Source organism: Atractosteus spatula, chromosome 2 (assembly GCF_055471065.1).
Source record: "Atractosteus spatula isolate fAtrSpa1 chromosome 2, fAtrSpa1.hap1, whole genome shotgun sequence".
Taxonomy (NCBI): domain Eukaryota; kingdom Metazoa; phylum Chordata; class Actinopteri; order Semionotiformes; family Lepisosteidae; genus Atractosteus; species Atractosteus spatula.
In genome coordinates, this window is record NC_142707.1 from 46,304,925 (window position 1) to 46,319,493 (window position 14,569).

A 14,569-nucleotide genomic window follows, 5' to 3' on the forward strand; every position below is an offset into this window, starting at 1 on the left:
TCTGCCCTTTCATTGTTTTATAGTTTGTATTCTTCTATTGTACTTTAAAAAACATTCCTGCATCTTTCACTTGCAGCTTTGAATTCTGAACCCAGCTTGCTTTCCTCTTTTTAGGAGCAGTTTTCCAGATAATTTTTCATCAATTTATTGATGAGATTGATGTCTGGGGAATGAGATGGACGATCCATAACTTTAATCTTTTTTGCAGACTTTGCAGAATACTAGATCCTTTACCTACTGCAATCAAACTTCCATCCAATAAGTCTTCTAGTAGTGGCTAACATGTGAGAGTGATTTCTCTCATGTTTTACAGTTTCTGCAGTAAGAAGGCCCCTGGTGTGTCAGAAAAATCAACAATTCCGTACCACCACAAAACCTCCAGCATGTTCAGTACTGGGCATAAGGAATTATTTTTATATTTTTCTACTGTCTTACTTTGAACCTATTAAATTCAATAATTTAAAAAAGTAGTTTTAAAACTGTTTAGCCTTCTTCCAATGTTCAATGGAAAACTCCAGTTGCTTTATGTGCTTTTTAAAAGATGTACAGTATGTATTGTATTTTGATATATCTACAGACGTTTATCTTGTGAATGTATCATCAACATTTTCATTTGAGAATCTCATGACCATCTTCTCTCAATTATAGTGGGAGCTGTTTTCACAGTATGCTAGGATTTTACTACACCTACACCTTTTCTTTCACATTTTATAAAAATGCAACTCTATATTCCATAAAAAACAATTATTTTCCTGTGTTTACCTCAAGAACCCACTTTTTCAATAGTTTTTAATCTGTTTTTTAACTGGTCAAATCATTTGGTGTGTGTCTGTACCTATAAATATACATATACAGAACATTATTATACAGTATATTGTATACTCAGTAAAAGGATTCCCTCTGTAAGTATGACTTTCATAATAAAATCATAACTGTCCAAAAATATTTCCAGTACATAACAGTTAGGAAGCATCTACACTTCACATTTTCAGTTTTTAGATTAGGAGCTACCACACACAAAGCATTTCATGTGTCTGATGTAAACAGACATCCCTGTTTTCTCACAAATGTTACAATAAACTGAACATGAACAGTGAGCCATTGTCCTGCTGTAGATAAACTGGTGTGAGGCCTTTTTACCTGTGGGACTGACCTGAGAAAGTTCACAGGTACGTACTTACAGGGTACCTCCAAAGCCTTTGAGTGACTGGCTTTGGAGTTACCCTGAAAGTACATACCTCTGAACAGAGCATTGTGTTCTACTGTATATATCTATCGATACTGGGATGCAGACACAGACTGCTGATATTCTCCGGTCTTACCTTCCTGTGGCCAAATTCATTTAAGATCGTGGCCAGTTTCTTTGTGTTGCTGTGGAGCCTTTGGCCAAGAATAGCTGGATTAGGATCTCTCCAGTCCACAGAGATGCGATGGTACCACATGCGCAGCTCAGAGTCATGCAAGTGGGCCTGCTTAATACTGGGATCAAAGCAGTGGACCTCACACCCTCTCTTGGCCAAGCTCATTTCAAGATGCTTGTCGACAATCTCCAGCCTGAAAACACACAAAAAAGCTGGTTGTCAATGTGGGCATTACTTCATTCACTCTTTCGTTTTGCATTTAAATGTTGAAGCACATGGAACACTAAATGAAATCCCGTTCCAAATCTTGTGTTGAAAGGGAATCTTTGATAGTCTCATGAAGCAGGGAGATTTAATTGAAAGATGACTGCATATCAGCAAAGGAGTATGAGTTTAAAGGAAGGGCAAGAAAGTGGAGATCAGGTTCGGGGTAAAGAATTAAATACACCATAGCCATGTTCAGTGGGGTGTAAGATACTGAAACATAAAATAGGGTTAAAACGAGAGGAGGGCATCTGGCCCATCTATCCCGTTTGGTCGTTAGAAGTTAAAAGATCCTAAGATCCTAACATTCTTGATTATTAGTAAACTACAGAATTCAGTTTTTCAAAGGTTTTTTAGCAAGGCCTTTCTGTGGCCTGGACTGCAGAATAGTCCTATAGATTCCAGCTTGCAGAAATGCAGGGGAGATGGGCCTTCTTGTTAAACAACACCATGCTCTTCATGATGGGTGTCCAGCCATTGGCCCCTCTGAGTCTACAGTTACAGATGCCATCAAAACTGTCTGACAATCATCCATTAGATGAAAAACCATTTAGGAACCTATTGGGTGTAGAAAGCCACTACACCTGATGACAACAACCAATCACCAGCTGTAATCTTGCGACTTTAAAATTCATTGCACAACTCTATTCTCTTGCTCTCCACTCTTAATCGAAACTTGGCAAGCTGACAATAAAACCATGTGTCTGCAACTGTTGGCTGAGCTTCGACTGAAACTTCTGTCCAAAATGCCACATTAGGAATGAGCCCTACTAAAAAAGCAAAATTCTGCCCAAGGTCCTCCACTCAGTGAGAGCTTGTGACTAGGTAGCCAGCCATTGATCCATCTGATCACCGGAGTTAATACAGTTGTATTTTCGTCAACACACCTGAATATACTGTATAAATATTCAGAGATAGCAGTTACACTGAGGAGCAAACTGAATTTCTCTCCACCCATCTGACTCACCTGGAACAGAAGTGGACTTTTTGTGTGAGCTTTTAGAACCTATTCTAGCTCAATGTTAACAAGGAGATCCTTACTGGAGAATTGTCTGCCAGCATACAGCATCAGCAGGATTCTCTGGCTGACCCCATTAGCTGTCTCCCTCTCTTTCTGAGAGGTCATTGTATATGTATGATTCATTATTCAACATTATGAATCTCGAGACTAAGGTTGTTATCCTAAATACATTTTGATATCATTAACTCACATTGGAAAAAGTATTTACTTGTCTTTGAGTATTAAAATGTTCAATAGTTATATGAGACTGATTAATGACAATAAATTAGAACCAATGTTAAAATTAATGTTTAATCCTTACATTTTTCATATTTTTTCATCATCCTGATGTGTTTGTATCTTGGTATCCCTGAAGTAAACGATCAGCCATTTTGTATCTCAGCAGAATGCAGAATGTTTCAAGTACATTATTATTTTTGTGGTTTATTATGAACACGTGTTTATATCAATAAAAGCCTATATTTTGTATTTTGAATCAGTATACACAGTGGTTATTAGTCTGTCAATTGATTTCTAATAACCAACAAAAGTTAACACTATTGTTACAATTTCTAAATTGTGCCAGTAATTTCACACAACACTACAGCAGTCGTTTTTTTAAATAAGTCAAGAGTACAGTATCAGTCTTGATGACATGGCGGTAAGCCATGAAATCCAAAGGGAATCATTGATACTTATTAAGGTCTAAGGCCTCTTTATCTCTGTTTCAGCGAGAGGTTTTGAATGATTTGATAGCTTGAGAACATAAGAATGTAAAAAAGGTCACAAATGAGTGGAGGGTTTTCAACCCATCAATCTCAATACCTAATTGACCCAAGGAATAATTGTAAAGATGAGCCATTTGGTCCATCATGCTCATTGGTTGTGTATCAGACACGTAACGAGTAATGGTCATACTCTGAACGAATCCCTACAACTCTGCCCAATTAACAGTTATACTAGAAGCAAACCTTATTAAAATCAGGCCACACTGGGAACAAGACCTCTAAATTAGGCAATTTAGCATAGCCAATCAAACTTAACATGTATTTATTCAAGTGACAGAGGATGTGGCGAAATCCCTTTCAAACACAGGGAGAGCATACAGACTCCAGAGTCTCTTTTTAGACTGAGAGCACTGTCACTAGAAGTGAGTCTGAAACTGCTGTTAATTAGTCTCCAGCTCCTTATTCTGGAGGGTATTAGAAATATTGGCACCATTTTTGCCCTCTTATAACTGCAAGAGATACCTCCCCTCCAGCTCACATAAATAATAAGGGGAACATGCTGAATTTATGCATTTTCTAATCAGTGAAAGCTGTGCCTGCTGGAAGGCAAGAGTATGGTGAGCTAACACTTTAGGTAAAGGCCTTTTGTAGCAGGGAGGCATTCCTTTTGCTTTAATTAAAGTCTGGCTGCCTGGAGAAATACACAGTAAACAAAGTGAAATTGCAACCATCTGTGACTTAAACATGATGAAGCAAAAATCACTTGATAGGAGTGCTTTGTTTCAAAGTCAAGCTAAATTGCCTTCTATCTTCTAGTAAATATTCAATGTTATGCAGTGCTGGGCATGATTAATGACAAAATAAACGATTCAACTGTTTTTGGCCTACAGAGAGATATGACTGGCAGAATTTGGCAACAGTCCATCTTTGTCTTGGGATGGGGAGAAAGACCAAAAGAATCTGAGGATCTAAATTTCAAGGGAAAAACAAGGCTAATGCAGGAGACGACTAGTGGGGATGTTAATACTGAAAAACTGAGAACATGAAAACACAAGAAAGGTTACAGATTAGGGGAGAGCATTAAACCTATACAGATCAATGGTTTTCTAGTTTCGAATGGTATCAGAATCCCATTCACATGATTCTAGAAAGGATTCTTCAGATGATTCTGGAAGTATCACATTCAAAAACTTGAAAAACAAAACCAACTTGACAAGACAGCTGTACTGAATTATTTTTTATCTCAATCATCTACATGATTTTCTGTTGCATTTTTTAAAATGGTTTTTCAGGTCATCTCTGTACACTGAACTGTAAATACATAGTGATTTGTAATCTCTATGTAAATATTTAACATTGTAAACACTGAGTTTCTGATTGAACCACCGCATCCCTGCACATGCTTATTTTTCAAAAAATAATACTTGCCAGTAGATTTTGCATTCAGCATGGGGTAAAAATAAGCAAAGTTCAGTATTAAGGCAAAAAAACGCTCTTGATGGTAAATTAGATTTCAGGATTTCAGGACACGTGAAATGTGAGTTAAACAGGTTTAATGTCATCTGTCAAATGCATTATTGTATAATACTGTGTAATTATTCAGTTACAAACAAGGGCACACAGCAGGTCAATCGAAGCATGGGCTCAACAGCATCTGGGGTTTTGGATAGTTTTTGTTAAGGTATAGAGGAGCACACAAAAGATTTTTTAAAAATCCATGGAACTATGAATTCTTTGGTCACCAAAAACATGTGCGCCACGTTAACTACTGTTTTCATATCAGGTAGTAAAATCTGGCTACAGTATGGGGCATTGTAAATTCAAATACTCCTGCTCCATCTTGGTGTGTTAATTATCAGATTATTAAATATAGCATTATACAGAAACTCAGATTTATTGTTCAGTGAAAAGCCTCTTAACACTGCTGGTTTTGATCTGCTGAATGAGCCACTTGCTGTTGAAGGAAGAGCATGCTGGACCTCAGCATAGGGAACCTCCAGCCATCCATTTTCTAACCGCTTTATTCAGTACAGGGTTGTGGGAGAGCCGGCGTCTCATCATGTTAAACAGTGTGGTGTGTACCTCAACACATTTATTTTCTTTTCTTCCATTTGCTCCATTTCTTGAACTTAGAAGCTGAATTCCTTACCCATTTGCAGTTGCAAGAGCACAGCTTTGCTTTCCCACAGCACTGGTCTGCATTCATTCAATCCCTTGAGAGAGACATTTTTTCATGGATCTTTCTGGCTATGATGAGCTCGAGATGCCAACACCCTCCTTTTGTCAAAATAATGCTCCCAAGCAGAAATCATAGCCTTTAATGTTACCTTATAAAAGGTCTCTCAGGAGTTAACAACAAACAGGCACTGTGAAACGGTTTCAGCCTTGGTAAATATTTCTGAGATACTAAGTTAATTGGGATAGCCTTGGGGATAACATTCCAAGTTGTAAATTTATGGGCGAACATATTCTTGTCTTTAATGGAAATTTCCTTTGGGATGCTGGGATTTCTTTGCCTCACCTAAAGATTTCAGAGAACGTAGCTACAACTGTTTAACCTAATTACAGCAGTGAACTAATTCTTTAGGGAAAAGTTTAGATACAAAAAAATCAGACTATTCAACCATTTTGCTCATAGAATGTTTTTTTTAAATCTTTTTTGTTCTTGTGCAGTTGAGAAAATAAGTTTAAAGGCAGAATTACCAAGGTCTGTGGGAAAAATGAATTTGTATGTGTGGGGCTTTGGAAAAAAGTACTGTACAAGAAAATAAAAAAAAACTGTTATGCAGAGATGTAAGAAAACAGAAATTTAGAAGATGCTGATACCCTGGCTTCTTTCAAGAAATATCAGGACGGGATTCTTGGCTCTATTAGCTAATAAGGAACAAGTAATGGGTTTATTCCATGCTGATAAAAAGAAGAAAGAAAACACAACGTTTCGGCCATAGAGCCTTCTTCAGGTGTTATTTTTTGTCTTTTTGCAAAAGGCTTGTAAGACTAGGAACTCTTTATATAGTTTTGCTCTTCTGTACCATCGCTAAAAAATAAAAAGAAGGTGACAAAAGAAAGGAGGCCATGTGATAATTCAGTAGCGCATAGATTATTCATCCAGAGATCTCACACTGGGTTTTCTTGAAGGATCTCAAAGAAGCTGTTTCAACAACAAGGTCTGAAAGCTTGTTCCAGACACCCAAACCGTTAGTGTATTGTACTGTAGTCCTGAATGCTCATCCTCTCAATTACAACTTTTTTGACTTGTGGTTTAAATGTTGTTCTTCAATGTACTTCTAATTCATAGTCTGTGTTGACTTTGCTAGTAGTCTAGGAGGGTATTTTTGAAACCAAGGTCTGAGTGCAGAAATAAAGCCTAAACAAGCAAGCAGCTTAATTACTGGCAACAATTAGTAATTGTAAATAGGGTCCAAGCTGGAACAAACAGGGCCAGAAATGACAACCATGGCACTAGGTGGATTATAAATACCAGTATCAAAAGCATCTGATAACATAAAAGTTAATGCAACAGAAAATTATAGATTTTATTCAAGTTGACATTATGTTGTAAAACATAAGTGCCTTAGTGAGTACAGACTGATTTTTTAATTGGACTTTTGCTTTGCATTTCTACAGACACTTCATGTTTTCCAGATTGTGTTTGTGTCCCTGAATACATAATTAACATATGTTTAACACTGGATACTTGAGCTCGCCCTCAAGGGTGAGAAGGGTCCTGCCAGAGTCCACACTTTTACAGGATCAGAGTTCTGCTTCAGCATTAAGTGGATTTTACACTTCTTTCTCTGGGTGGCCGATAAGGGAACATCTGCTCAATCTGACAAGCCAAGCAGAAAATGCTTTGTGTAATGTCATGTAAACAAGCTATGCTGTGCATAATGATTGAAGCTGGTGTTTTACAAGATCTGCAAGTAGCTTGATTTGCTTTTTCCTTACCCATGCATATCTTAATGTGCTTGAGCATCAGATTTGCAAATGAGAAAATATGTAAAATGTAATGTGTTTGTGCATTTTGCGTTCAGATACAAATGGAACTTGTCCTCCAAACATGGCTCTAGTATTAGACCGGACGTGAGTGTCTGGATAAAGCTACCCAGCCATGTTAACAAAGCTGATACCATCACTTCTTTCAGGTATGGCTGGATGAGATCTACAGGTCAATTAACTATGAATCATCACAGAGCCAATAGGAATTAAAGTCTGCAACTGAATAAAGCACATTGGTCTGCTGATTTTTGATCGCTGGTGTCCTGTCCAGAGTGTACCTTGCCTTATGTCCATTGTCTTTTTGTGGTTTTGTGTAAGACCACATGATAAATTAATATGGATTTGTTACATCCTGTAGAAATCAACCTTTGTTAATATGGGTGTAATACTGTGGATTACAATGTGTGACATGTTACGTGTTGGGAAGGTGGCATGACCACTGTCACTTCAAAGGGGGGAAGTCAAGCTTTGAATTATTGTCTTATTTAAACCAAAACATTTAATTAAAAAAATTAAAATCAATACATTGAATTTAAAGAATAACTGATGTCTGAGTCCATGAGGGTAACAGCTGAATAGATGATGATGATGATGATGATTGTTGTTGTTGTGTCGTCGTCATCATCATCATCTCAGGAATGGCTTGACTTTATTTAGAAATAAAAATAATATATACAGTATGTGGGTCTGGATGCAAGATATACTTTATGGTTTATTAGTGATTTTTCTGGGAAATCAATAACCATTGAAATCGCTGTCTTTTAAATTTGTGATTCGTCTCAACAGTTTCATACAGAATCCAAACTATTTTATTTTCTCTTTCCCTCTGTGTGTCACGTGATACAATCTTGTGTTTAACAGAGGGGCTTTCATCCTGTACTCTGATCTCCAGGAGGTTCAAAGTCACCGAGAATAACCCAGAGTTAGTAGGTGGCTTTAGTGACCTTTAACATGTAAAACCCTTTAGCTCTGGGCTTGTGGAATGGACGGAGTCCTCCAGACACCTCAATAGTGCTCATATACAGTAGATCTCCTCAGGACTGGGGTCAGGACCCAGAGACCCTACATTACACTTTCATCTGTCATCTCACCACATCAAAAGTAAATATATTTTAAACAAATTAAAATTAAAATTGAAGTCTGCCCATGGCAGGAGATTGAAGTGGTGTCCATGACTAAACCTGCATTCTTTTTGTTGTAGGACCAAGAATGTGAAGCTTGTGAAGTCACATGGATGTTGGCTTCCTATAATGCAGACACAACTAGGGAAATAAATGGGAGATGTTATAGGTTTCACTACAGTATGTGACCTTGTTAATCAAACGTGCTGTGGCTAAGTATTTTTCTTTGTTTAGCAGAAGCAGAGTACTTTGTTTTTGCTGTGTAGTTTTTTAAAGGAAATGTATATTTTCAATGCTGTCATGGTGTTTTCAAGTACAATGTCACATGTTTCTGCTTTAATAAAAAGTTAAATATATTTCACAAATGTTTTTTGTTAAAAATGGATTCTTTGCCGTTCAATATAGTAATTGGTGAGGATTATGTTATTAAGTGCAATTGAATGTTTCTTAGCTCTCTCTTATTTAAATTTATCTTAATATATTTGTATTTCTTATACTTAGTATTTATTGTTGTATTTCTGTATGGAGTCCACTCTGCATCTATCACTTGTTTCACTCACAGAATTTTAATTAAATCTACATGGATCAATCTTCCATATCAGTTCTAATAATAATAAGCTGTGCCACTTGGTCTAGGAAAACTCACTCCCACTCTCACTCTCAGTAGCTTGATGCTATTGAGTTTTAAAATAAGGAGGCTGTTCCAGTATACTTTGATTTACAAGATATCTGAATGGCATTGCTTTGGAGGGAAATATCCCTGTCTTACATAATATTGCAGAGCATGCTCATTAAGCTGTGCAGTAATTGAGAAGAGCCTTGTCTATCACATTCTATTGTAAATGAAGCCGAAAGAGTTTATAACAAAAATGCGAATGAAGATGTAAATCTGTGTACCAGAATTTGAGACAAAGTCAAAGATTCTTTTGTAAAACCAATTAAAAAGTACCAACATTGAAGTTTGTTGTTATTGGGATGTAAATTATACCTCTCTCTCTGAGCAGTCCTTATATTAATTATTCTGTAAACATATATTTTTGCACTAAGCCATTAGAAAATAAAGATACAGTTTCCAGTGTTCTACTGAGGAACAGAACAACTGTTTCTCCTTTGTCCTTGTAGTCTTTTGAAGCATAGAAAAGAGAGCAGAGCAGAAAGTGATATGAAATTACTTTAAGAATAGATCATTCATGACTATTAGAGAGCTTTCACTTTTTATATATAATTCCCTCATGTGAAATAAACAAATGGACAAAACCAGCTGAGTAATGTAACTTATTAAACTACACTCTTTTTTGTTACCTCAGATTACTGGAGTCTTCTGTTTCAGGTCTTATACACTATTATCAGAATGATCTTTTTGGACACCATGCTGAGTTTTCAGTTTCCATTGTGTTTATTATCTTCGTTGGAAAATGAAATAACATAAAACAAGGCTAGGCATTTGATAATCATGACATATTGGCTGCACTGCAGTGATAATTGTTCCTCCAGTGAATGTGGATAAATATCACATTCTGAGGGCTTTTCAGCCATTGTGATGTGACTGAGGATGACTGAGGCTCACTCATATACTCTGCCATCCTTTGAGATTACATGCAGTGTTTGTATTGATGCTAGCTAGCACAGTTGTGAAAACGAAAAACAGATTCAGTTCTGTGATAAAGACATTTATTGATATATTTGGATTGGTTTGTTGGATGACAGCTTACTCTTAATGACAAGACTGCCATACATTATAACTATGGTAAACTAAGCTAGAGAATTAGGTATATTTAGGCACATAGGTATATTTTAAACCTGTGTTACATCATGAACATCAGGTTTAGAGCAGCGTTTCCCAGCCTGTAGTCCACTGGTGGTCCATGAAGCTACCAAAGTGGGTCTTTCAGCAAGGAACTAGCGCATAATTCACTCAGATCCCACTAAAATGACCAGATACGTAATTTGGTGTAATTGGTAAGTTGCCTTGCATAAAATGATCATCTTTTTTAAATATCAGTTTACTCTATAAACCTTTCAGAAATCATAAGTTAATATCACACCCAAACACCACTTGGTCTCAGTGGCAATGCATACAATTTATTTCAGGACAAAAAACTCCTGTGAGTAAACACTTTGATGGAGCAAAACAGAACACAGTACACATGAGTTACATTCTATATCTTATATGCATACATCTGCTCCCTACTTGAAATTCAAGCAATACACCACATCTAAAGCAACTCATTGTGTCATTTCTTAAGCTTACAGCTGTTTGGAAAGGAGCCATTAGAAGTTTAAGCTTTGTGGTAGAGTTGGAGCCAGATCCACTCCCAGAAGCCTTTACAGACAAGTGAGAACAGAGCTAACCTTTAGAACTGCTTCATAACAGTAATATTATAAAATAAGGGAGCAATTTGTACGATGACAAAATGAAAATAAAGAATACAAACAGTTTGCATGAAAATGCATGCACAGCAGTCTTTTTATTTCTGAGCCTACATGTTGCGGTTTGCTTTGTTTTTCTATTCAATACGAGATTGTATTTTTCCTCTCAACATCCTTTAGAGAAACAAGCAAAACCTGTGTTTGGTGACAAAGTAGTTCACGTTTGAAAATAAAGACTTCCTCTGCCAGAGAAATAGCTGAATTTACGAGGAGAATGTGAATCCCATTATTATCATTTTTATTAAGACAGCTGATAAACATTTACAACACCTCCTGGTTTCCTGTAAGGAGCAAACAATGCATTGAAGATTCACATACATTTTTTCAGAAGAGACTCCTAAAGAGAGTTTTAAACCTTCCAATAAGAGAATTTAGGAGACTGTAAATGGTTTTGAAATGTTTCTTTTCAATTTTCTAACATTTTTTTTTCAGATATAAATATTTTCTGGTCCCATAAAACACTACATGTTTGCATGTTATTTATTGGTTTGGATGTATTCCTTTTTATTACACTACCAGTTCTGAATGTTTTTAGAGCCAAATACTGTCTGTAGGATTCAATTTAGATTGTATTTGTACTTAGTTAAACCTCATTTCGCCATTAGGTCTGCTGTACATTTATATTTGTAAATTGAGAAACAAAAAAACTGAATTTAATGTCAACTGATGATAAATGTTGTAATGCTGTTCCTCATAAACAATGATGCTTTCTGTGAGGTTCTCCTGTATCTTGTCATTCCAGTGTCTTGTCTGATTCTTGTTGTAAATCACATCTTTAACTTTATGAGGAAAGGGATCTTGCATCTTCTCCCATTTGTAGAGGGCTGCAGACTAGTTTTTTTCCCGTATTTGTCCTTGTGTCTGATTTAAGAATTTCTGCCAACTCTACTGTCCACACACACCACCCAGACCCTGCAATTCTGCCCAAAAGATTTCTTTGTTTAAATGGATAATATAACTTTCACATCACATAGCCGTTGTGATGCTCAATATATATACTAGTGATCATCTTCCTGATTTCATCATCCAAGATTTTACCAGTACCAGCACAGGGTGCTTTCTATTTTTTGGGGGGTGTTCATTAACAAGAAAAGTATCCTTTTCCCCAACAACTGGTAAAAGGTAATCCTATTAGCCTTCTGCCCTTCAATGCTAAAACACTAAAACACCTGTAGTATCGCTTCTCACACATACAGTATTAAGACCTACTCATTGTGCTTGAATTTTTCTCCTTCCAAGTCAAGCTGGCAACTATAATTTTAACACCATGGAGCTCCTTATCTAAACTTGTTAAGCTCCCAGATTCATTGCTCTTCTATTCTTAATCTTTTAAGCTTGTCAGGCCTCTTCCTCTGTCCGTATTTGATAAACCGGCTAGCACTAATCCTTTTTGAGGCTCTTTGCATTCTCCCAGTCAGGGGGAAGGGGGATGGATTCTAGACCTGGAAGTCTTAGCTTACCCAAGTGAATAGACTCGGCACTGCTTATTTTTGATGCGGTGTGACAGGCTATATCTCTCATCCAGGCAGATCTGCCAGGGTCTCTCTGTGACTTCACGATTTTCAACCCATCTGTCCCCCAGAGGCGTTCCACAAGAAATCTGCCAAAAGACAGGGAAATTAATTAATTCACTCACTCAAACGCAGTCTCATCAATTAATTTAACCTTTTGAAATCCACACCGGTGTCCTTCATGCATGTTTGATTATGCTTTTTGCAAGTAATTAATAAGCATTTGAAGGATCGAAGTAATAATAATATTAGTAATAATATATTATTATTGATATATAACGATATCCTGATATAATGAGCCATTTTGCGACATGACGACATTGGAGGAATGCAAGTTTCAGATTTCCATGTAAGACTCAACACCTTGGGGAGGTGCTGAGAACTGGCTCCTTAAAAGCTCATACTAGATTTTTAGCATCGTCAGGTTGTCTGACTTGCTTCATGGAAATAAAGAAGTGATTGCAAACCCACCACACAATTACAGCTTTCCACACCTGATCGTGCCACAATGATCTGAGCTGAAATAAGTATCTGTATGGTAATATCAAGTAATGCCTTCCAGAGCAGCTTACAATTTCTGTTGAAGGCTGTTCTAATGATTGACATCTGCCTTTTTCAGGTTCATAGAAATCCCAGGATTGCCAGTCTGAACCTTAGATAAAATTATAAGAAACCCTTCAGCTCATTTTAAATTTCATAGGCTGCATTCTTACCTGTTGCAAAAAAAAACATATATTTCTGTATTGACCTTATCATTCATTTGAATGCACCTTTCAAGGTTTTTGATACAAATGTAGAGCTACTTAAATGGTGAAAATCAGGATTTGACTGAGCGGTTTAGTTAATAAGTGAAATAATTATTCATAACCCCCAACTTGTAAATGCCTTTTCCAGAATATACCCAAGTGGTTGGTATAATTGGAGGCACACAGATTCTTAATTCTCTGGCACAGCTTTTTTGAGAGGAGTAATAATCCAGGCACACTTGGTTAAATAAATATTTATTACCATGACAAGACACAAACTACACTACACACAACAAAACATACAACACACAAGTTTCTCTATGTATACAGTATTTACAAACATGGCATTTAAGAGGCTTAACATTCTTGTAACCCAGAAAATCCCAGTCTGCTACTAAGCATTAAACTCATAATGCCTACAGAGGCCACATAAGAGATGAGCTGCCTTCTAACTAAATACAATGCAACCTGCAGTTAAATCTCTCTCTGCACCCTGGATGCCACTAGATACATGAGAGCCTATATCCCTATCCATATAAATACACACTAAGCAGGAAAGATATTTCTAACTGTGGTATCTTTAACCCAGGAAACCCAAATTCCCAAAAAACACAGAATAGAATACTCTTTCTAGCGAGGTCCAAATACTTAGTTCCAGTCGGGTTTGGTTTGGATGATTATGAAGTAGGGGCACTCGCCTGTCACAAGTTTCATGTCCCAATTCCTCTGGGCTCTTGTCTCTCCTTTCCTTCTTCCCTGCTTCTTCTTGTTTCTTCCTTTTGATTCTCCTGTGATCTTATATTGTGTGTTTCTATACTGCTCCTTGACAATCATTAACCCACAACTTATCTAGGTATACTAAGGTATACCCCTCAGACCTCAGCACACTCTCTGCTTTGAAGTTAGAAGTGTTTACTCTGCCAGTGTGACAAACTTTATCTAAAATTCAGGAGACACTTCTCAGTCACCTAAAGCTGTAACAGTGTTCTTTTTAAAGGCTATTTTAATAGTGTGACAGCATATTTCAATTCACCAAACCCATATATATTAATTCTCGATGCAGCTTCTAAAAGCAGAAAAGCATAACCTGCAGTATATCGCAACAGGTATCTTAAAGATACAGGATGGATTTAACATCTGTCATATTTTAAAGAAACTATGACAAAATACAAAACACAAAATGGAGCAGACAGAAGCAACTGTATATTGGGTAGATGGGTCTCGTTTATGTTGAGGAGTATGAACTTAGGAGGGTGAGCTTTATACAACAGTGGGGCTGTGGGGAGGATTCCAGTTTTGGAAGGTACTGTTTTGGCAAGGTTATAAGTTTCCTATCTTGCTCATTTACTGTGGACTGAGAATCTGGCCCTCAGCTGTCCCACAGGGGAAATAACAGTGGACTTTTCAAC

General features: G+C 36.9%; 1 protein-coding gene across 1 annotated transcript in view; it reads right to left on the bottom strand.

Annotated features, from left to right (window-relative positions):
- The window catches only part of mettl24 (methyltransferase like 24), a 63,389-nt gene that overhangs the window by 22,700 nt on the left and 26,120 nt on the right, over positions 1–14,569 (bottom strand). Inside the window, exons 3-4 of the mRNA XM_088938275.1 lie at positions 12,364–12,503; positions 1,323–1,554 (exon numbers count right to left, since the gene is read on the bottom strand). Coding sequence (XP_088794401.1) covers positions 1,323–1,554; positions 12,364–12,503 — 372 coding nt within the window. The remainder of the gene's footprint in view (positions 1–1,322; positions 1,555–12,363; positions 12,504–14,569) is intronic.